This window comes from Fonsecaea erecta, assembly GCF_001651985.1.
Source record: "Fonsecaea erecta strain CBS 125763 chromosome Unknown Scaff4, whole genome shotgun sequence".
Taxonomy (NCBI): Eukaryota; Fungi; Ascomycota; class Eurotiomycetes; order Chaetothyriales; family Herpotrichiellaceae; genus Fonsecaea; species Fonsecaea erecta.
The window spans coordinates 2,496,291-2,519,715 of NW_017387247.1; the positions used below are offsets into that span (position 1 = coordinate 2,496,291).

General features: G+C 53.3%; 6 protein-coding genes across 6 annotated transcripts; 4 read left to right on the plus strand and 2 right to left on the minus strand.

Moving 5' to 3' along the window:
• Positions 1-234: 234 nt before the first annotated feature.
• AYL99_05664 (acetyl-CoA hydrolase) lies at positions 235-2,409 on the plus strand (the record flags this gene model as incomplete). The annotated part of the gene is made up of 8 exons (XM_018837176.1): positions 235-288; positions 480-568; positions 672-1,050; positions 1,115-1,198; positions 1,254-1,517; positions 1,574-1,723; positions 1,786-2,115; positions 2,182-2,409. 8 exons carry the CDS (start codon positions 235-237, stop codon positions 2,407-2,409), a joined length of 1,578 nt encoding a protein of 525 aa, XP_018694029.1.
• A 1,083-nt stretch (positions 2,410-3,492) lies between these two features.
• On the plus strand, positions 3,493-8,579 carry AYL99_05665 (hypothetical protein; the record flags this gene model as incomplete). The annotated part of the gene is made up of 9 exons (XM_018837177.1): positions 3,493-4,780; positions 4,841-4,921; positions 5,004-5,040; positions 6,630-7,066; positions 7,127-7,448; positions 7,500-7,538; positions 7,599-7,857; positions 8,004-8,090; positions 8,232-8,579. 9 exons carry the CDS (start codon positions 3,493-3,495, stop codon positions 8,577-8,579), a joined length of 2,898 nt encoding a protein of 965 aa, XP_018694030.1.
• Positions 8,580-12,135: 3,556 nt separating this feature from the next.
• On the plus strand, positions 12,136-15,096 carry AYL99_05666 (hypothetical protein; the record flags this gene model as incomplete). The annotated part of the gene is made up of 1 exon (XM_018837178.1): positions 12,136-15,096. The coding sequence occupies one exon, from the start codon at positions 12,136-12,138 to the stop codon at positions 15,094-15,096; it is 2,961 nt and encodes a 986-aa protein (XP_018694031.1).
• Positions 15,097-16,281: 1,185 nt separating this feature from the next.
• On the plus strand, positions 16,282-18,426 carry AYL99_05667 (hypothetical protein; the record flags this gene model as incomplete). The annotated part of the gene is made up of 3 exons (XM_018837179.1): positions 16,282-16,518; positions 16,623-17,192; positions 17,377-18,426. 3 exons carry the CDS (start codon positions 16,282-16,284, stop codon positions 18,424-18,426), a joined length of 1,857 nt encoding a protein of 618 aa, XP_018694032.1.
• A 751-nt stretch (positions 18,427-19,177) lies between these two features.
• Positions 19,178-20,085, minus strand: AYL99_05668 (hypothetical protein; the record flags this gene model as incomplete). The annotated part of the gene is made up of 4 exons (XM_018837180.1): positions 19,178-19,225; positions 19,284-19,518; positions 19,601-19,816; positions 19,871-20,085. The coding sequence occupies 4 exons, from the start codon at positions 20,083-20,085 to the stop codon at positions 19,178-19,180; spliced, it is 714 nt and encodes a 237-aa protein (XP_018694033.1).
• An 884-nt stretch (positions 20,086-20,969) lies between these two features.
• AYL99_05669 (hypothetical protein) lies at positions 20,970-21,677 on the minus strand (the record flags this gene model as incomplete). Its single annotated transcript, XM_018837181.1, has 1 exon — positions 20,970-21,677. The coding sequence occupies one exon, from the start codon at positions 21,675-21,677 to the stop codon at positions 20,970-20,972; it is 708 nt and encodes a 235-aa protein (XP_018694034.1).
• Between the last annotated feature and the right edge of the window lie 1,748 nt (positions 21,678-23,425).

Below are 23,425 nucleotides of genomic sequence, written 5' to 3' on the forward strand. Positions count from 1 at the left end.
ATAGATGAGAGCAGCAGCTCCAACCTCCATTAGTACCAGGGGAATTCTTGAGAGCTCGCCTCCCTCTCGTTCTCCTTATTATTATTGCCGTTGAAGAATCTCCTCTCCCAGCTCCTTCATCTCATCCCCGGTTTCATCGTGGTCCTTATTTTCTCCCTTTTGGGTGTTCGTCCTCTCTACTTCCCTTCTTCGATCTCCTTACAAGACCCGGTTGGGTCCTCCGTTCATTCCACAATGGCCGCCTCAGCACTCCTCAAAAGTCGATGCAGGAGGGCGAGCTACTTAAATGTGCGTGCTCCACCAATGCTACTGCTGCGGCTGCTCTGAAGCGGAGCCTCAGGAGGCGGCTTGTCGTCGAAGCTCTTCTTGAAGCTCTCCTGCATCGCCCATTTAGCATGATGGGCTGCAGCTTCGATCTCTGCTTGACCCAGTGGGCACCCATTAGGTGATATGAACCAAGATGACTAACAAGAGAGCAGAAATTAGCCAAGGCTGAAGACCTCATCGACCTGTTCCCTCACGGCTCATATGTCGGCTGGTCGGGCTTTACAGGCGTGGGATATCCCAAGTACGTTGCTCTCATCACACCAGCCACGTCGCCCGTGGCGTTTTTGTTTCCACCCACCTGGTAACATGGTGCTTACGATCGCTCTCCTTGGGCGGTGAAATAGGAAAGTGCCAACCGCCCTTGCCGACCACGTCGAGAGAAATGGTCTCCAGGGCAAGCTCAAATTCAACCTCTTCGTGGGTGCCTCGTCCGGAGCAGAGACCGAGAACCGATGGGCGCGACTCAACATGATCGAACGCCGGGCTCCGCATCAGGTCGGCAAGGAGATCGCCAAAGGCATCAACAATGGCAACATCAAGTTCTTCGACAAGCATCTCAGCATGTTCCCCGTCGACTTGATGTATGGTTTCTACACCAAGCACAAGGCCAACAACCGCCTGGACGTGGCCATCATCGAAGCTTCTGCCATCACCGAGGACGGCGGCATCATTCCTGGCGCCAGTGTGGGAGCGTCTCCAGAGATCATTCAGATGGCCGACAAGGTAGATCCAGCACGGAGACTCCAGTGCAGAATGGACATTTGGCTGACCTCCTCCCTTTCACCAGATCATCATCGAGCTCAATACCGCAGTCCCCAGCTTCGAAGGTCTACACGACATCACAATGACTGACCTCCCACCACGGAGAAAGGTATGTTATAACCCTTAACGTCTCAGATCTTCATAACTGACGAGTTTCGTCACAGCCTTACCTGATTATGGCACCAGAAGACCGCATTGGCACACCGCATATCCCCGTCGACCCAGAGCGCGTGGTAGCCGTCGTCGAATCCGATTATCCCGATCAAACCACTGAAAATGCTCCCGAGGATGAGACTTCCCAGGCTATTGCTCGCAACCTGATCGAGTTCTTGGAACACGAGGTCAAACACGGCCGGTTGCCCGTGAACCTGCTACCTCTTCAATCCGGGATTGGTAACATTGCAAACGCTGTTATCGGCGGTCTGGCGGTAGGCCCCAATTAATACGAAGCTTCCGGGATCGAATCTGCTGACCCCTCTACCAGAAAGGAGGAGCCAATTTCAAGAACTTGAAGGTTTGGACAGAAGTGTTGCAGGACTCCTTCCTTGACCTCTTCGACAGCGGCAACCTGGACTTTGCCACTGCCACTTCTATTCGTTTCTCTCCTGGAGGATTCCAACGTTTCTATGATGGCGTAAGTGTCACACATGTGGAGATCCACCTTGTGCGCACCATCGGCTAAGAACGTGCAAACAGTGGGAGAACTATCACTCCAAACTCATCCTCAGGTCGCAGCAAGTGTCGAACTCACCTGAAATCATCCGTCGACTTGGTGTGATCGGCATGAACACCCCCGTCGAGGTCGACATCTACGCACATGCCAATAGCACATGCGTAATGGGCTCGCGCATGCTCAACGGCCTGGGTGGATCCGCTGACTTCCTCCGTTCGTCCAAATACTCCATCATGCATACACCCAGTACGCGACCTACCAAGACGGATCCTACCGGCGTGAGCTGCATCGTGCCAATGTGCACGCACATCGACCAGACGGAGCACGACCTGGACGTTGTTGTGACTGAAATTGTGAGTGTTTTCCCGCCGGCTATCGTTGGATCGGGCCTGCAAAGCTAACAGGATCGTGCAAAAAAGGGTCTTGCAGACGTGCGAGGAATGTGTCCTCGCGAACGAGCCCGCGAGATTATCAAGCAGTGTGCTCATCCCGAATACCGGCCCATCCTACAGGATTACTTCGACAGAGCGGAGTATGAGTGCTTGAAGAAGGGTATGGGTCACGAGCCGCACTTGCTCTTCAACGTATTTGATATGCATAAGAATCTGGCCGAGAACGGAACCATGAAGATCAGTGGCTGGAAATAGATATCTGCAACGAGGCAGTCGACCGCCCGTGGCGTGAGAGGACACGTCACTGTTCCGATTTTCGAAAGGCGGGACCCGTAAGATTCAAAACGAGGCGAATGTTATACGGTGACAGTGATTGAGAAAGCGTGAGGATCGAGGGATGCTTGTAACAAGACTCATATCCGAGGGAGTTATCATAGTCGAGGAGCTTCCGGAGACCAGAGTACCCAGTCCGATAAGCACGGTTGCGGTTTGCAGCTCCAATGTAATGATCGGGATTTGTACACTTCAAGCACTCCTGTCAGCACGGTAGTCTGGACCACTCTGCGATGACCCCGGACTCCAGGAACCCATTCCACTGACACCGGTCTAAGATCATGCTGATTGGCTCTGACGTACCAAAGACGGCATTGGATATTGACCCAATTCGGCCAAGACGCTTACTTCGCGTATGAGAGGTCCCGACTCCCAACTGTTTGGATAACTCCTCACACGGGGTATTGAGCGGGGTGGGAAAGAGCGTTGCCTTGGGAGGCATTTTCCCTGAGATGGCTCATTGCACCATTGCTGACGACTCTTGCGCCATCGTCGATGATGGCCTTGGAGATGTAGTCTGCCGTATGTTTCGACATATAAAAGCCCTGCGATGGCCGCTGGCGATGAACTCATGCTCGAATGACCGTGCAACACCCGTCAGATAACTCCTAGTGGTGCAAATCACAGATTTTCTCTGCCAAACTATGAGAGTCGCTGTCACACCACGGCTTTGTGGCGACGTCTCACTGGACGTGTAATGCTGACCTGCCCTGTCACCCTGCCCCAATTCCCCACTGGACGTTCTCGCGCTGAGGGTTTGCCATAATAACGACAGGAAGCGAGTCTCGTTCAAGGCATTCAGATGCCAGACTTGTAAGCTCGGTGCATTGGGAAATTGTGCACCAATTCCTTGTTTGAAGCCCTCGAGGCGAGCTGACGGTGAGCGCCAAAGAGCTATAAAAGTCCCGAGCTCGCAGCCTGAGAGTCTCCTTTCTTTCGATACAGGCTCCAACTTGTGAGAAAATAGGTCAGGAAACGTAACACGAAATTTATCCGGACGCAAAAATGGATCCTACCTTCTATCGCACTGCAGCGGAGGCAATCTCTGCTCCGGCAGAAGAATTGGCGTACGTGGTGGCCTTTGACAGAAAAGGCCAGAAACACGACGCGTTGACCGTCATTGACTTGAAACCCGGAAAGACGTACGGTCAGGTCGTTGGCTGGACCGATGTTCCCGGGCTTGGGGACGAATTGCACCATTTTGGGTGGAATGCGTGCTCCTCTGCTCTTAAACACGAGGGCCACAACATGGACGGCCTGCAGCGACGCTACCTGCTTGTCCCAGGCTTGCGCTCCTCAAACATATACGTCTTTGATGTCGGGCCAGACCCTCGCAAGCCACTTCTTATCAAAACGATCGATGGGAAGACATTGTCAGATAAAGCTGGGTATTCTCGTCCGCATACATTACATTGCGGTCCTGATGGCGTCTTCTTGACGTGTCTTGGAGGCCCGGAGGGTAATCCTGACGGACCCGGCGGCATTGCTCTCCTTGATCACCAGACCTTCGACGTTTTGCGTGCTTGGGAGACCAATCGCGGCCCGCAACACTTCCACTATGATGCCTGGTGGCATTTGAACAAGAATGTCCTTATTTCGAGTGAATGGGGGAGCCCGTCGATGATCGAGAACGGGATTGTTCCAGAACTTTTGTTGGGGAACAAGTACGGCCACGCCATTCATTTCTGGGACCTTGCTGCGGGAAAACACCATAAACGTGTTGACCTCGGTGAAGAACACCAGATGGCTCTCGAAGTTCGCCCGTCCCACGATCCAGAAGCAACTTGGGGTTTCGTTGGAGTCGTTATTTCAACCAAGGACTTGTCGGGGGCCATCTTTCGATGGTTTCAGGACGGCGGCGAGTGGAAGGCAGAAAAAGTCATTACCATTCCGGCAGAACCTGCCGACGAAGATTCTCTACCCCCGATACTCAAGCCGTTCAAGGCTGTTCCCCCACTTATTACGGACATCGACCTTTCGGTCGACGACAAGTTCCTTTATGTTGCTTGCTGGGGGACCGGAGAAATGAAGCAATACGACGTTTCTGATCCCGCGCATCCCGTTCAAGTTGGCTCGGTAAGGTTGGGGGGTATCGTGAAAAGGGATGCCCACCCAGCAAAGCCCGAGATGCCCTTAGCCGGTGGACCTCAAATGGTCGAGGTGTCGAGATCTGGAAGAAGCCTTTACTTCACCAATTCCCTTTATGGGGCTTGGGACGACCAGTTCTACCCTGATGGCGTCGGCGCTTGGATGGTCAAAGTGGATGTCAACCCGGAAGGCGGTCTCAAGATAGGTGAGTGATACTACCATGTGGTGGTTTCAAACTCTATGCGATGCTAACCGCATGCTCTAGACGAATCTTTCTTCCCCCACGGTTCCGACTTTAAGGGTTTGCGTGTGCACCAGATCCGCCTCCAGGGTGGAGACGCGTCTTGTGAGTATTTGCTGTCCTCAAAAAGCTCCGTGGTTTTTGGAGGGAATCGTGGTGAGCGTTGATTGCTGACATGTATTTGCAGCGGATTCATATTGCTATCCGAACACCACGAGCAGACTGTGAGCAGCAGTCCAGTGGCGACAACGACGATAGTTGGATTCTAACAAAGGCATTTGGCTGTGGGAAATTGCAAGCAACATCTTGAAGCGGGTATCTGACGAGGTTGTGGCTCTGAATTGTTACTGTGCCGTGTGGACTGGAGAATGGTGGCTGTGGTCGAGAAGAACCCACCGAGCAAATGCCGTGTGGCGCCTGCGAATTTTCCATTCTTATTCTTTTCCATTTGACGGCCACAGTTTGATGAGATGAATTCCGCCTAAATTCCTCAACTTCCCTCGTTTTTGGCTGGTATTAGCGTACTGTTCCTCGACTTACCTCCTTTTTGGCTGGTTTAGCGTACTATTCCTCAACTCACCTCTTTTTTTTTTTTGGCTGGTATTAGCTCGTACTATTTCTCCCCTCCCCTCCTTTTTTCCATATGTGGTCTTCCACGGCCTTGTTTCCGCCCTCCACGGCGCCACTGACCGAACATTGCCGACATCATGCATTTATGTTTACTTTTCCGTCCCAGTCTGTAGCCTACGAGGCTATTCCTTTCGAGGGGCATGTCTGAAGATCATCTCTTCGAGTGTCATCCCCACCGATGTAACCAACGTTGTCGGCTCACCAATCCCCTCGGCCAAAGATCACGTTAGGTTTCCTTCGCGTCGGTATGCCGTCGGAAAGAAGGAGAATGGATGGCTGCTGCCGTTCTTGCTCTTGTATCTCTCCCTAATATTGATATTGGAGCAAGTCTAATCAGCATTCTCTTAATGTGGCAATAACCCACGCCCACTGCGTTCTTACAAAGGCACGGGGGATATGCTTCTGAAGCCCTTCTCACGTCGAAACATGGGCGACGTGCGTGAGCTGCAGCTGTGGGACTTGGCAAATACCGCCTTCTCCAGTCCCACGCACGATACGGTGTCCGGGGGCAACATTGCAGCACGGGGAGTACAGGCGATCCAACTCCAACGCCTTGAATTGGAGACGAATCCATCTCCGTGTGGAGGTCGATCATTCGGCTGACCCACTCATGATGGCTCGGTCTTTGATATTACTGTTAACGGCATCCCGATGTGGAGCTGAAGATGGATTTCTTGAGCATCGTGATCCATTGGGATCATAGGCTATTGGAGAATTTGTCCTCAACAGGCACGCTTTTCGCCGTTCTCTTTGCCGGTGGATGAAGCGCACATGCACGTCTCGGTCGATCGGTTGGGCGATCAGCGGCAGGGAAGCAACTTAACAGGACCATATAAAACGGTGGGTTCCTGAGAATCCAGTCGTTGGCTGCTCTCTTGCACAACAACTTTCTTAAGGAGCCTGCTCGGACCGTCCAACATCAAAGACGACAACGCAATTGAGAATCGGGTCAAAATGGGTCGCAAGTACCTGGGAGGCTCGGGTAGCGCCCTAACTGTTTGGATCTCGCTGGCCGCGTCAACCGTTCTCATATTCTATGGATATGACCAGGCATGCTCTCCACTATTCTCTCTCGTCCCTGCAGCTAATGATATCGTTCTGTCGTACAGGGTGTATTCGGCAATGTGTAAGCGTTTAGGTCGCTGCGACAATGGCGCTCATCACAGAACTAATCCGTCGATAGTCTCGTTGGGAAGGATTTCCTCCAGACCATGGGTAATCCAAATCCAACTGTTCAAGGCACTTTGACCAGCGTTTATAATTTGGGCTGTTTCGGAGGGGCATTGTCGACACTGTATACCGGAGACAGACTCGGCCGTCCACGCACCATTATGCTTGGAAGCTCCGTCATCGCCGTTGGCGCAATCATTCAGTCAGCCTGCTATTCCAGGGGTCAAATGTTTGCAGGCCGGGTTATCGCAGGCCTTGGGACAGGCATGAACACCGCCACCGCTGGAGTTTGGCAGTCGGAGACCAGCAAGATGCGAAGCCGTGGCAAGCTCGTCATCATTCAGATGGCCAACTGTATAACTGGATTCTGCCTGTCGAATTGGCTCACTCTGGGATTCTCCTTCGTTAAGAGTTCAGTTGCCTGGCGATTCCCACTCGCTTTTCAATGCTGTAAGTGACAACCCCAGTCACCTGATCGGATTACCTCCCCGAATTGACTTTTCGAGCTAGTTTTCACGCTATTGATATGGTTGATGTGCCCTTTCCTCCCCGACTCCCCTCGCCTTCTGATCCGCAAAGGCAAGCACCAAGAGGCATTAGAAGTGCTCGCTGCTCTCGAAGGACATGGCGCGACTGCTGATTCGCCTTCGGTTCGCGCACAATACGATATCATCAAAGATGTCCTCGATAAAGAGCACGCGCAGTCCTATACTTGGTGGCAGCTCCTTACCGGTCGAGGACCTTCAGGAGTCGTCCGCCGAATGATTCTTGGTGCCTGGATGCAAGCCAGCAACCAGATCAGCGGCATAAATGTCACTAGTTATTTCCAAACGTGCGTCTTCGTGAGTTTCGGAAGATGAGGTTTGATACTAAACATCGACAGGTATATCTTCATCCATGCCATCAACCTCAACGAACTTTTGTAAGTCGAAATAACGCATAGATTCTGTGAAGAAGACCATGAGACTAATGATGGGATTAGAGCTCGAATCCTTGCGGCTGCTGGATCGGTCGATTACCTCATTTTCAGCTTTTTGGCGTGGTTCGTCATTGAGCGTTACGGACGTCGTCGGGTCATGATGTGTTCAGCATTTGCCTGTTCCATGTGCTGGACTATTATCAGCATTGCCCTGGGCCTGTCTCAGAACGGGAAAGGAGATACGTACAAGCTAGGTGCCCTTGCGACGACCTTCTTCTTCGTGTTCTTCGCCTCGTTTGGAATGGGTGTGCTCGGTGTCCCGGTGAGTATTTAGTTCTCCATGAGGGTTTGGCTTCTCAAAATGATGCTTTGCCGACTACCTTATTCTCTTCTACCCTATTCCTGCTTACCATCATCGTTGTGTACATGAATATTCAGTCGTGAGAGGACTAACTTTGTCGATCATAGTGGCTCTACCCCACGGAAATCAACCATATTTCTTTCCGTGCCAAGGGTGCTTCTCTGGCAATGGCAACGAACTGGATTATGAACTACGTAAGTTCCCTCATCTTCATGACTGGTACAGGCAAGGCAAGGCACAAATGCCTCCCGAGAAAAAAAACCAGCACTGAATCGGCCTACCCTACCTTTCCAAGTCGCGCTTCCGCCCAGGAGATCGTTCTAACATCTTTACAGATGGTCGCTCAAGTAACGCCGCCGGGCATTGCCAATCTAGGTTACCAGTTCTGGATTATCTGGGCCGTGATCTGCTTTTCATTCATTCCCATCACCTATTTGTTCTATCCCGAGACGGCCAACCGTACACTGGAGGACATTGACCGATACTTTGCGGAACATCGCAACATCTTTGTTTTCCAGGACAAGGTCGCCACACAGTTGAAGAGGCCAGAGATGTGGGAAAAGATGGATGAGGAAGTCGGACGGAGGGCACAAGAGGAGAAGATCAGGAACGGCGAGCAGATGGAGGACGAAGGCGAGAAGGGAGAGAAGGGTGAGGAGGAGGTGGTGTACATTGAGAAATGAGCAGCAGGTTGCCTACAGGAAAAGAGAGGTGGGTGGACTAAAAGAGAGATGTGTGGAATAAAAGAGAGGTGGGTGGAGTAAACAGACAATATACCTCGTAGATGGGATAAGGCTGAGCAAAGCGTCTGAGAACAAGGGGCCGACATGGTGATATACCACATGTGGATAGCGGGCACCCCTCGTAACACATAATGGCAAGGACTATCGCGACCGAGTATCCTTCAGATCCAAAACAAATATTGACCCCGACGGACCCTTTCAGGACATCCTTGGGGGAAGTCTTTATCAAGACTATATATATGTTTTGGGGACACCCTGATTTGCAAACTTGTCGTGTCATGGAAGGACACGGAGTCGCCCGCAGCCTTATCAGATATTGGTTACTGAATTGGCACCTATGTACCTTACGGGGGTATGTGACATGCATATGCATTTGTGCAACAACGCGAGCGACTGCCTCCGTATGTCTATTATGATAACGTGCATTTGGAGGTCCGAGTAAAGTCATCGATGGCAATAGATATGGCGTTCTCCGTGGGGGCTCTTTTCCAGGGTGTTCCTCCATCCTGAAACTACTGAACAAATTGTCTGAAGACCCCTCGAGTCACGTGATCTTAGGGGTCGGAATGTATTTCCCTGCTACCTCGTACTAGGGCGCAGTTTTCTACCGGCGTTTTCCGCACTATGAGATTGGTAGGGCAAGCTCCGTGATGTTCGGGTAGAGGCAGTGGTCATCCGCAGCGCGCTTTTAAGGGTTGTCGATTAATCGGCTCCAGGAGGATAGATAGTGATGGATGAACGAGAGGAAAGCACAAAGTATCCAAGACGTCTGATTACCTTTTTTGTAGGGAGCGCGCCTTTCTCATTTCTTCCCAAAATCTATGGTGCGGACTGCTTCTGTGTTTCGTCTCCGACGTCTTGCGATCATCGAGTAAATCAGTTGGTGGCTGCTCAAGACTGCACGAATTTTCCAGTTGCGGCGAACAGAGACACACCGAAAGGATTGCCAAATGGGCTTTCGACGAAACCATAGTCGCACGTATTCGCCCACTCTTGTTGGATTGTGTCGCAAAGTCGCGATTACGGGATTCCTTCCCATCGACGCCTTCCAAGCTCTCGAAGCTATCGAAACAATCACCGGTCAACAGTCTTGACATGGAATGTTCAAGCGAAAATACTGTAACGCAGACATGGCTCGAACCTGCTCTTTATAAATCGAATAGATCAAACGATGTATCTGTGTCGCTCTTTGTCATAGCGCCACACAGCTTCTTGCACGCCAGGCTCGACAACGAGTTCATTTGACCAGAAAAAGCCCGTGGAATAAGAGGTCGGCAGACGGAGCGGAAGAAAAGAGCGAGGCAAATCACTGGCATGGACGAGGAGTCTGGAAAAGTTTCAACTGTCCAGCACTTTTCAGCACAGAGACCTCTGGAAACTGTGCGCCGATGTCGCATGATATGAAACATGACAGGTTTGTTGTCTTCTCTAAACAGGACCAAGGGACACAAGGCAAGAATAGCGGGGCATTGTAGCTAGAGTGGAGCAGATAAGTGTGGTTACCGAAGGAGGTAATACGAGGTTCGATGTGGTTATGCGGTAGAGGGAGGGGAGGAGGACCAGTTCGTACGACCGAGGAAAATGGAATCAGACTGGAAAAGGTCAGCGAAGAGACAAGCGGAGGGAGAAACCGAGGGCATGGTGGATGTGTTGAGACAGTGAGAGGCATGGTCCGGTTGCATGGCGGAACCAGCAGGATGCAGGAAGCAAGCATGAAGGAACAGAACGAGGTTGAAAAAGGTCGAGAATGAGTGCCGGCAATGATATCCTTGCAGAACATGTCATCATGGGGCGAATGCAACATGAGCAATCCGAAATGCAGGCGACAAAAGGAGGATGGGCGAGTGGACTGAAGATTGGGCTGACCAGCGAATTGTTGCTTTACTTTCCACTGCGCAGCTTCGACTTGAACCCGAACCCCGCCCGACGACTGCAGCGCCCTTCACCTTAATTTCGTACGGTTGTGTGCATCGGGTCCCGAGAGGGACGGTGGTTCTGGCTGACCTGGAAATCGCCGTGGTTGTAAATATAGAGTTCTCAAACAGGCTGCCACTGCGCAGAGAAGAGACGGGTATCAGGACGGGCAAAAGTAAGAAGACAGCACAATGACAGACAAGTTGGAGGATGGAGGAAAAGAGAGCTGGGCAGAGAGGGAAAGAGGAGAAAAAGAGTGAGAAAATGGAGCAGCTCAGAGGAAACGGGTCCCGCTCCCAAGGTGGCTTGTGTCGCAGGCATAAACACTAACAAAATCATGGCAGCCATTGATTCGTGGCTCGCCATCCTCGTGACGCGTTCTCCGTTACGAGGGGATGAGAAATGAAAGAGAGCTGCATGCACAGAGATAGGCAGGCAAGGCCACAAACTTGGTTTAACTGTGCGGCCAGCGTGCTAGGCCTAGCAGGCCTACAGAGTAAGTCAAGCGCTGGGCTGGCTGATCCGCGGGCTAGTAGGCGTCATTCCTACAAGGGCCTCGGGGCAGTCAAGACACTTTACCATGGGGAGGCTCACCAGGATGAAAGAACAGACCGTCCAGTCAAATGTTCCAAAGGGCCTGCTCCTTAGTGCCACTGCGCCCACAGTCCCAGTTGGCCGCTCGCAACGGGAGTGGTTCATGTCCCTAGTGGACCTCAGCGTTTTGCACCCATGCTATTCCCAGCCTAGCCCGAGCCCATTATTATTCGCCCTCCCAGTGGTCTGAGTTCCAAGCAGCGAAGGGGGGTGGTCGCGCTGGTTGTCGCCTTGAGCCCGGGACTGGCTCGCTGGGAGGTTTGGCTTTGGGGGTCCAGGGTTAGGTGGGTGCCATTTTTTGCGTGGTCGGTGTCTAATTCACGCTGCTGCTGGCTGCGCATTTGCGTCTCGCAGTCCCTCGATGTACCCGTCCATCCATCTTTCTCTCACCATCTCTTGTCTCCCTCTTTTGTCATTCAGCACTTTCTTCCTCCTCGAACGCATCTTCGAAATTCCCGTTCTCTCGACTCACAGTTCTTATCTCCCGGGGCCTTTTTCCTTTCTTTACCCTTTGCCTTGTGCCACCATCGATAACTCGGTCGACTGATCCCAGCCATCCCTCTCGATCTTGTCATAACCACCTCTTCCACTCCGACCTATTTCTGCAGTCGGCGGCCCTCGACAGACTCGAATTGCTCTTCAGAACTCGTCAGCCATCATCGACACTCAGTTCTGATCAATTCCGACTGTTTGCGAAACCCCTTTCTTTCCTGCGCTCGTGTGGCCTCTTCGGCGACCCGGTGGTCCAGCTCGTCTAGCGGCTCTCCCTAGAGGGAAAAAGACCTCAAAACGCTTCAGAATCGCAATAGGCGCCAGATTCGTCATCCTATCGGTTGCGCGATACCCACAGGTCAACTTTGGGCTCCCAGTCCTTGCGTGGGAATCACCCCGTTCTAGCGATGCGCAACTTGCGACAGCCCTTTTTATAACTGAAACAAGAAAATAACAAGAATCAAACCCCACCGATGAGGAGGTACTCTGTCGGATTATGACAGAGTCCTCCCTTCTCACCACGCATCCCACGCCTACCCACTACCCGGTCACCGCCGTTCCCTCTCTGGCCTCTCCCTTAGCCAATGGCTCTCCCTCAGACACCAATCTACAAGACGAGGAGGAATACACCATCAAGTGCATCTGTATCTACGCAGATGATGATGGTAACACCGTATACTGCCCTAAATGCGACACCTGGCAGCACATCGAGTGCTACTATCATGGCAAAAAGGTGCCTGAAGAGCATTTTTGCGCAGACTGTTCCCCTCGAGATCTTGACGCAAAGAAGGCCACTGAGCGACAGCGCAGACATCGAGAGGCCCTCGACGGCGGTGACCGGAAGGTCAAGCGACCAACCTCGAAAACACAGAAAAAGAAACACAAGGAGGCGAGTGCGACGGCCGAACAGGTAAATGGCTGGCATCATGATCGCCATGAATCTGTTGTCAGTGCAAGAGATGGGCCTCCTGCGAAGAAACCAAAGACCAGCCACCGCACCTCGGGTTCTGTCGTCTCAACAAACGGCGAAACTCGAAAACGCGCCACTTCCACAGTTCAGTCATACCCCAGTCCTTCGAAATCGCCCCAGGATCTCTTCCGTTTTCCTGCCATTCCCACGTATACCACTGATTTCCTTGAACTTTATGACCGCGACGAGGGAAACACGAATGCTCGGGATAACGAGCAGACAATCCAGGCTACCAATACACTCTTTGCATGGCGGAATGACCCGTCTTTGGTGGTCAGCAGTCCCGGGCAACAGCCAACAGCGAAATCTCCCTTTGTACGTGCCAATCACAGCCTGGATCAAAGCACTTGGCCAGAAGTCTCGGTAGAAACCATCCAGAAGAAAGAGGTAGAATACGAAGGCAGGTGTCCCACATGGCGCTTTTTGCGCGTGCAATCCCCCGTGAAGAAGGACGAAATTGTTGGCGAAGTTCGTGGTCAGGTCGGCATGCTGGAAGAGTACTGTCAGCAGAAGTCTTCGTCGAACAGATGGCAAGAGTTGAGGCACCCGGACCCGTTTGTCTTCTTTCACCCGCACATGGACATCTACATTGATAGCCGCAAATCTGGGACTCGCTTCCGGTATCTGCGACGGTCTTGTCGACCCAATGTCACCCTGAAAACCTTTGTTTCCGACAACGAGACTCATCATTGCTTTGTCGCTAGCAAGGATATTCCGGCCGGTGCCGAACTCACCACCATGTGGTTTCTCGACTCGGCAAATTTCGCTGCTGATGATTCTGAACAAGCCCAAATTCGACGCCTCGACTGGGTCAGCCGTGTCCTGGCGAATTTTGGAGACTGTGCCTGTGACGCTGGTCAAGCCTGTTTACTTGCGCCGTTCGATCGAAGGTATCCGGCCAAACCGGTGGAAAGTGCTCCGAAGGAAAAGGGAGGCAGGAAAAAGAAAAGTAAGATGAACCATACCATCTCGCCCTTCAGTACTGGACATGCCACCAACAGTCGCGCAGGAAGCGAACCCAAGGTGCTCGAAGACGAAGACCAATTCGATCATCGGTCAACCTCGGAATCTTCTCGGAGCGGCATGCTGAGCAGAGATATTACTCCAGTCAACGTTGCATCTCTTGACGCCGACCCGGTCCTTGGAAACGGCCTGACTGCTCGGGAATTACGCAAAATACAAATGGCGGAGAAAGCGTTTGCACAGCGGGAACAAGAAAAGAAGGATCAAAATGGACAAGGCCAGCAGCGGAAAAAGAAACGCACAAGCGGCGGTTCAACCTTGAACACCCCGAATGTGAGTGCCTCGAAGCCACCAGGACATCAAATCACGTCGCACCCCAATACGCCCAACAACCACCCTCTCAAGTTCAGTGACGCCTCGCTAGGCTCGCCACCGCCACCCAGAGGTTCTGCGGGTCGAGGTAAATCCACGGATGCCACCGCCAGGGTAGAGACGAGAATACCGCGACCTGTATATGTCAGTGTTGCAGTTCAGACAGACGCAGAAGAATCCGAAGTGCCCATGCTTCCCCCTGCGAAGAGGAGGAAATTCTGCACGCCCACACAGCGGTTGCTCAGAAGACTTCTGGACGACCGGGTCAAACATGAGCAGCAATGTCCTGCACCAGGCTTTCCCGCCTCAGGCCCGAACCACCATCCGCCTGAGCATAATGCAAAGACGGATGATGTGGAAATGGTAGACGCCACTGAAAACGTGGATAACCGAAGTGTCATGGAGGCCGAGCCGGACGCGCAGTCTCCTTCAGGAAGCAGCAGCCCTGTCACCGTGGGCGCCACGACGTATCCTCTCCCTTCACAGGCGGCACACACGTTTAAAGCCTTCCGAACTTCCCCTGCTCCGAAGCTGCACCTGGCAACTCTGCCACCAGTCCCGGTCTTTCCGACGTCGGCAAATTCTGCTTCATCGTCCTCTACTACGGTGACGACTCCTGGCCTGACGACGACAGCGACAGCACAGTCGCCCATCCCATTCAACTCGGCGTCCTCCAACTCATACTCCGTACCGATCAATCCTGTTGTCACCCCTAGCCCTGCGCGGAAGAAACTCAGTTTAGGAGACTACATGAGTCGTCGTCTGGCGTCCACGCCTTCCGCTGAGAAGTCCCAGGCTCAGGCGATTCTGGGCCCAGGCGAGACTGAACTTTCCAAAACGCTGGCAGAAGCGGGACAACACTCGCCTGGGACCATCGACCCGGGGTTCGGGAATGCGCAAACCGCCGAGCCGGCTGCTCACCAGAGTACTCCCGAGGCGGGGCTTTCGAGTGGTATAGTCAAGGACACTCCGATGAAGGATGCCGAAGGACCGGCAAACAGCCCTCCTGACAGGTTGGCGCAGGGTTCAATGGCTGCTTCATCTCCGACCAAGATCACGAGTGCTTTACCACCATCGGATGGAACGATTGGCATACCGAAAGAGATGTCGACGGTCCTGGCCCAGGTGGCGCCATCGAGGGGTGTGCGTTAAACGTGTATGATCACGGATCGAAATCGGCGTTGATTGAGCAGCCTCTTGTTTTTCACGACACGAATAGAAGAACTTTTGGACCTTCCGCGAGGCTTGGACATGCAGTGATGACGACACAGCTTATACCAGAAAAGACGGGGCGAACGGGATCGATGGGCACGGAGCAACAGGGTCAGCAAAATTCGGGAAATCAGACGGCGGAAATATGTGTGGGCGTTTATCAACACAATGTGGGCCGGTCATGTCTCTTTCTTCATGGATGGAGAATCGCGACAGTGGGGGGATAAGCGACGGTCGAACGAGGTCCAGGCAGTCCTGACAACCTCATGTGGGTTTTTTTTTTCTCGTTTTATTTTTATCCTGTATATATATGTGAGCTGGCTGAGCCCATGATGGCCTCACCGTATGTGTCACTGTGGTCATAAAGTTGAGCGGCACTTTGTGCTGTCGCTGTGTTGGAAGGAATAGCTGATACCAATAGTGCGCATTGAGTGCTGAATGCAAGTACAGAAGACCTGATATTGATCGCGTATTTGTCCCAGAGCTGAGAGATTACCGAGTGTGCGTAGGAACAATGCCACACTGTGGGCAATTCTAGACGAGGGCTTGACATGTCAGGAGCCGCCAGGGCTACGTTGTCGCCCCTCTTCGTTCCCATTATTATACAGGGGGGCCATCCAGGGGCCTCTCTAGGCCTCGAGTCGGCCCTCTTCCTCCCCAGTATGTCCCGGTTTACCGGGTTCCCTTTCCCAGGCAAGGAAGGGTCCCGAACGGTCTTTTCCCCCACTTAAGCCTGCATGCAGCTTTGTGCCTCTCAACAAAAAAAAAACGGTTCGAGAAATCCAGATCGACGCAAATGACATAATGCCCCATCATTCACGTACGAGGGGTAGTTTTGCTACTATCACAATGGATCGATCGGCTTTGCTGAATAGGGTATTGCATAACATCCACCCCTCACTACTACTGCTGCTGCTGCAACCACGACGTCGTCTGTCTTGGATTGAGATTTTTTGTTGTTGTTGAAATTCATTGAACTACAGACGTGCCCTTTTCTCTTTAGGTCTCCATTGAAGCTGTAGGGACAATTTCTCTCTCTTTCCAAGTTCCCCCTTACTACTTTTTTTGCCCATTCCCTTTTCTCCCGCGTTTCAACTCCCCCCAATTCCTCTTTCCCGCTCCACCATGGCTTCTTCTTCATCCCAGATCCCTTTCCGTCCAGGCCCCAACACCGGGGTCCGCACGCCTACGCGACAAAACTCGGTCGACGCGCGGAACGAGGTCCATGTCCAGATGAACCACTACATCGGCATCGACGTCGGCACGGGCAGTGCCAGGGCCTGCATCATCAACGAGGCCGGTGACATTGTCGGCCTGTCGTCGGAGAACATTGGCCTCTGGCAACCCCAGACCGGATACTATGTAAGGAGCACAACCGGACCGGACAAAACCACTCGTCTACCGCCCTCCCAACTGGTTCTTTTCTTTCTCTCTCTCTCTCTGACAAGTGTCCTCTTGAGCCATAGGAACAATCCACCACCGACATCTGGCGGTGCATCTGCCTGTCGGTGCACCGGGCCTTGACGCAGAACAACATCGACCCGCACTCGATCCGGGGCATCGGGTTCGACGCGACGTGCTCGCTGGCGGTGTTCACGCACGACACGGACGAGCCCGTGTCGGTGACGGGGCCTAACTTCGACTCGACGCAAAACGACCACAATGTCGTGCTGTGGCTGGACCACCGGCCCGTGGACGAGACCAAGAAGATCAACGCCACCAAGCACAACCTGCTCCGCTACGTCGGCGGCACCATGTCCATCGAGATGGAGATCCCTAAGGTGCTGTGGCTCAAGAACAACATGCCCAAGGAGCTGTTCGACCGCTGCAAGTTCTACGACCTGACCGACGCGCTCGAGCACATCGCCACGGGGAACGAGAAGCGCAGCTTCTGCTCTGTCGTCTGCAAGCAGGGCTACGTGCCCGTCGGCGTCGACGGCAGCGTCAAGGGCTGGCAGGAGGACTTTTTGAAGGAGATCGGCCTGGAGGACCTGGCCGAGGACAACTTCAAGAGGATGGGCGGCGTCAACGGGGTGGTGAGCCTGTTTCCTTGACAATCCAGCCCTTTTTCTCCTCGTGATCCAATATTTCTTCCGCTAGCATTTTGCGCAGCAAGATAGGGGGAACAGGAGGCGGTTTCGCTTCATACACACCACCCTTTTTCGTCTAATTGTCATCGGCTATCACAGCAGGCTAACCTCTTTTACTTCTCTGTAACAGAACGGCGAGTACCTCTCTGCAGGAGAACTCGCCGGCTATCTATGTCCACGCGCCGCTGCAGACCTGGGCCTGCCCGCTGGCATCGCGGTCGGCAGTGGCGTCATCGATGCCTACGCAGGTTGGATCGGCACCGTGGGAGCCAAAGTCCAACTCTCAGCCGACCAGCTTTCCCAAGAAGCCCCGGCGAACGACCAGTCCCAGGCATTTACCCGTCTGGCGGCCGTCGCAGGGACGTCGACCTGCCACCTCGTCATGAGCAAAGACCCCGTGTTCGTGCCGGGCGTGTGGGGGCCGTACAGAGACGCGGTGATCCCGAACTATTGGATGGCCGAGGGCGGGCAGTCCGCGACGGGTGAGCTGCTCAAGCACGTGCTGGAGACACACCCGGCGTACAACCAGGCGCTATCGCGGGCCGAGTCGACCAGCAGCAACGTCTACGACTTCCTGAACCAGCACCTGCTGGACATGAAGGAGAAGGTGGACGCCCCGAGCGTGAGCTACCTGGGCCGCCATTTCTTCTTCTACGGCGACCTGTTCGGCAACCGCTCGCCCATCGCCGACCCCACCATGTCCGGCTCCGTCGTTGGCTTGTCCAGCGACAAGTCCCTCGACGGCCTGGCGTTGTACTATTACGGCACCATGGAGTTCATCGCCCTGCAGACATGGCAGATCATCTCGACCATGAACAAGGCCGGACACAAGATCAGCTCCATCTTCATGTCCGGAAGCCAGTGCCAGAACGACATCTTGATGTCACTGGTCGCCACAGCCTGCGACATGCCCGTCTTGATTCCCCGTTATGTCCACGCCGCCGTGTGCCACGGCGCGGCCATGTTAGGCGCTAAAGCCGCGAGTGCCGACGCCAACGGCAAAACCGAGGATCTGTGGAGTATCATGGACCGAATGAGCAAGCCCGGCAAGGTGGTGCGGCCCAACGAGGACAAGAGCGTCAAACGGCTGCTGGACGTCAAGTACAAGGTCTTCTTGGAGCAGTGCGAGAGACAGCGGGAATTTAGAAGGATGGTGGACGAAGTTACGAACGCTTCTTGAAAAGTTTTTCTTGCAGGAGGTTGGCCGTGCCAAACGAGTGACCGACCCTTCCATCCTCGCCCTCCTTTGGATGTGAGAGAGCTCCGATATCAGGTATAGGCCGCTTCCAGCCGCACATTGTAAATATAAACCCCACAAATATAAGCTCTGGATCTGCTGCAGATATCATCGATCCCAGCTGATACGGTTTGTTTGTCTTGATAGTTGCACTCTCGCGCTTTGTAGATTGATGCTCACTTCCAGGTCGTTGTTCACTCACACCGCTGTGGCTGTGGCTGTGGAAGTGCACCTGTCTCGTCAAAGCTTCTTCAGGAGTTTCTCTCCCTAGAGCGGACAGCGTGCCATTTGGACGACAGGGGCACGGGACGCTTCTGTCCCGTTGACCGGGTCGCCCGGTTCTATGAGATACGGTTGGGTCGAATCCATCTCATTCCATCAGCGCTGGTCTAGGGACCCTGACCGCCCAGCGACGGTCGATGCACGGTTGGGCCCAGTCCTACTTGGCCTTTCTCTCTGCGGTGAAAGGTCATCCGAAGCAGGCCTTTGCCGGCACCGCGGCTGGTCCGCTTATCACTTGATTCGGTATTATCGTCGATCTCGGTAGCTGAGCGGAGGTAGTTTTTCGCACGCTGACTGGGGTATCCAGCTTGTGTGGCAGCTGCCACCGAAATTATTGGGGACATGTCACTATAATTCGTGGACAAACGTAGAGGCTGAGTTGTGTGTGCCACGACCTGAAACCTCAACCGTCTCAATCATTCGCAGTGCCTCCGTAGACAGTGACATAGTCGCTATGGACCTACTAGGCTCGTCAGTAACCACCACATCCGCACGGGTTCAGGGAAGAGGAAACGCACTTCCTCGGAGGGTTGACCAGTTTCTTGAATGAGGGCAGTGACTGCAGCTTCTTCGTCATCGGGGTGGGGTTTCAGAAAGCTTTTCATCAAACCCAGCATATCGTACTTGCACAGGGGGCAGTCGTGATGGCCCCGTTCAACCCAGAGGTTGAGGCAATTGGCATGGTAGACGTGGCCACATCGGAGTTCGCGAATCATGTCGGTCTCTTCGAGAGACTCCAAGCAAATGGCAGTGCTGTGGATGTCAGTATTGAACTGGTCAGGAAGGGGGGGCCCGAGTCACGTATCAACTGAGGGTCGTGGAGAGTGTCGCAAACGTCTGGACGTGTTCCACTGATTTCTCGGCTCTCCAGTGTAGCAGCGATTGAGCCGGAGCGACTTGTTCGAGCTTCTTCAACCTCTTCCGGTGCTGCGAGGCTATTGAAGTAGGGGGGAGGCTTGAATCTTCGATCCGCCAGCCCGCCTCTGTGATATCTGAGTCGGTATCGGAGAGTTCGTCTCCGGCACCACCGAACTTGTCGTAGAGAGCGCGACTTGTTTCTGTGTCAACTCAGGCCCTGACAACATTGGATTTTGACGCTGCTCACCACATCATCAGCAGTATCAACACGAACCATAGCATCCAGGTTATCTGTATGAACACGGCGATACCCTGGACATCCGGGTTGTTTCTGTACGGTGGTTGGAGGTCGCTAGGCATTCCTGGGTATGCAGCGACCGAGCCATTGGATTGGAGGACGTTCTCAGCCCTCTGAGGCCCAATGTCGGCCTCGGTGAGGAATTGCTGTCTGGGGATGTACATGTGTGTTTGTGTGTGTGAGACTCGATGTCAGGGTATAGACCCAACGAAAATGTCAAGGACAAAATATTATTAATTAGCTAGCCGGTCAAATCTCTATGGCTCAAACGAGGAGAACGAAACGCGATGGCGTTGTACAAGTACACCAACGAGATAGAATGAGACAGTCGTCCGAGGAAGCATGGTCGCCGAAAGAAAGAATACGTGAGAATCCGAGAATGAGGGTTGGCAGTCTGAAGCCTCAAAGTCACACAACGGTCTTACCATAGAGGGGAGTCGCCATGTGATGCACGTTACTGACTCGCCTGTGGCGTCTCTGTGATTCTAGGCGTCTTCCCTACAGATCGATGACGACAACAGGCATACAACGAGGGACTATAGGCAGGCGTTCGGCTTGTTTGGGTGCTGGTGATGATGGTGGTGTGATCCTGACGACCATACCAGGCAGTGTGCCAAGTAATTTCCTCTCGTCCTTGCACCCAGATTCTCGGCAGGCTTAGGGTCACACCGGCAGCGCCAAAGACCGCCCAGAGAGCCTAGTGGCCTAAAACTGCCCCCAGCAGCCTTCGTACGCCCTTAGCGAGATCTTCCAGGGTGCCCACCCCTCTCCGGGGTATCCGAACGAGCCCGAAATGCAGGGAAGATTGATGATCCGCGCCGGGCATCTATCATCTCGTCATCTGTCATCTGCCTCGACCACTTTTCTCTATTACCACAAAACACACAACACATGACCACTCGAAGTGCGGCTCTTGATGTTTGCAGCTCTTGATGTTTGCAGCTCTTGAAATTATTTGGATTCTGATTTTTGTACAGCGTTGTTCCGTCCCTTCCCGTCATGTTTCTTGCCCTGTCGACGTCGACTTGGGAATTCCAAAATGCACCGTTTAGTTGAACGAGCGAATCCTCATCGCTGCCTCTGCCAACCTGACCGATTCCATCTCCTGCCCCTTTAAGACGCTGATGAGCAGATTCTCACCATTGCTGCCAACTGCATGTACCACTACATTCTCGCCGTATCCGCAGTCTTTCTCTGTTGGACCTGCCTCGTCGTACTCTGCAAATGACTCCTTCGTCACACCGTCCTCGGGTGCCAGGAGAACTGTACTGGCGAATTTCCTGGCGTCTTCGTACTTTTTGAACGAGCCCTCGACAATCGTCTCCCGGGCCTCGCCAGTGTCGTCTTCGTCGTACAGGACTGTGGTTTGCACCACATGGTACACGTCGCCGTGCACTTTGTGGTCTTCTGGGTTGCTCTCGAAGCCTTGGGTATTCGGCGTGGTTGCGACAGCCACACGGAAGGTCGTGCCGTCGCTTGCTTTCGCAAAGACACAGAGCCCCGATTTTCTCTTGATGTGGTGGACTTCAAAGTCTGTCTCGTTGGTGTCGTACTCGGTGAACCATTCTCGTTCGTAGCCGGCCTCGAAGAGTGTCTTGTGTGCCTCCGCTTTGGCTGCCTGCAGGTCTGTAAAGGTGCCGCAGATGCGCAGTTTCTCGATTGCGAGGTTGGGGTCTTTTGGGATGTTGGAGATGCTGAAGACGATGTGGTAGAGATTTTCGTCCGTGACGCCGTTGCCGTCTGCTTTGCTTGCCATGGTGACTTTGTGTTGTGGGAGTTCTGTCGTAATCTGTCTAATCGGATGATATGCTACCTCACTTATGATCTGGGGGGTTGTCGCTGGACCACGAAGGTCACGGAGGTCGCGCGTCAAATATGATATATTCACCCATTGCCTCCTCAACCGACAGGCAGGCACGCCATTGAGTCGACCTCCCAACAGATCGTGGCGTGATGGTCTTTGAGGACGGTTGCTTTCGGCTCATGAGATTACCTAATGGAACCCTATCAGGGAGAGATTTTGGGTGTTTTGGGCATGAATACGGACGAGTCTCATCTCAGACCTCAGCTGCAAGGTTCTGGCCCTGGACAGGACGAGCGGATCGCCGACGAGATCCAGCCATACGAAAGGATTCGGAGGCAGAGAAATGCCTAGATTTTCTGTCGAATGACCAGGAAGAAAGAACGCACAACAAATCACTCCTTGAGAAAATTGACGCGGCTTCCTTGGAACCGAGTTACGCCCTGACAATCATGGTGTGACTTGTAAGAAACGACCACAGGCCGGTCCTCTCCACACTTTCATCCTCATGCAACCACTTTGCCAGGATTACAACCTCCTACCATGCGTCGACATCGTGCCATCACCGGTTCCCAGCCATCATGACGCACAGGAGCAGTGGTATTCTTCAAAAACCTCACACGAATAGAAGAGAACGATCTGGGGTGCAAATATGTATCGTATTCATTGGTCAAACATGTACGACTACAGACGCTATACCAAATCTCGTAGCGTCGAGAACTCCCGGGTCTGATAATACGACCGGACTTCCAGTGTGTCACGACCTTTTAGGTCGTCAAAAACAAAGCCCCCTCAACGCCGAATTCGCTAGTCCATCACAACTTTTGCTCTGCCGCTGCTGCCACTTTCGCTTGTGCGTCTTTGAGTGCGGCAGCCTCCATTTCGTTCAGATGGCTCTCGACCTCGTCTAGATGTTTTCGTTGAGCCACGAGCTTTTCTCTCATCTTCCGAATACTGTCCACGACGGATGTGTGAGTTATATTGATCCATAAACAAGAGGACAGAGACGAGGGCGGCCACTCACTTTTCTATTTCGTGTTGCTTGAAGTACATGTTCTCCAAAACCTGTTCCCGGCGATTGAATGGGTCACTAGCCAAATTTCCAGGTCAGTAAAAGGGCCCTTTCGGCTTGAATCGGTGGTGGTGGTGATCAGAGGCCTACCTCGCAGCAACCCCGCCTGCCCGTATTGCGCCAGTGTCGCCTTCACTCCAGCTTGGCCGTGTGGTGACAAACGACTGGCAAAACTGGGGTGTTCGGATCCTGGTCATACAGCTTCTGGGAATTGATGTTCGAAGCATTTTGCTCGATGTGGAGGAAGGAAAATTCCAATCTCTAGATTTGTGATTGGGTTTCTTTGGTGGTGTAAATGTCTTTTGCGGTCTGATGGGTGAACAAGGCAGGCATGGGCAAGCGCAGGCTGGCTGCCGTTATATATATATGGATTGGGAGTTACATTGTTGATTGCTGTGCTGGACTGTGCGTGGCTTGTATCGAGTTTGAGGCATAAAAGAAGTGGTATGACGGCGCAGATCTCAATGGAGACCTAGCTAGAGTAGGCCCAGCTGGGGGGGGTCAATGCGCGGTTAGGCACCTGCATGTGGCCCTTCCGGGCATGGCAGCACCCGTGGTTCAGGCTCACTAGGCCCAGGGGCCCCAAGTGGGACGCTTCCAGCGGCCGAGATCTTGCGCGAGGATTCAGGGG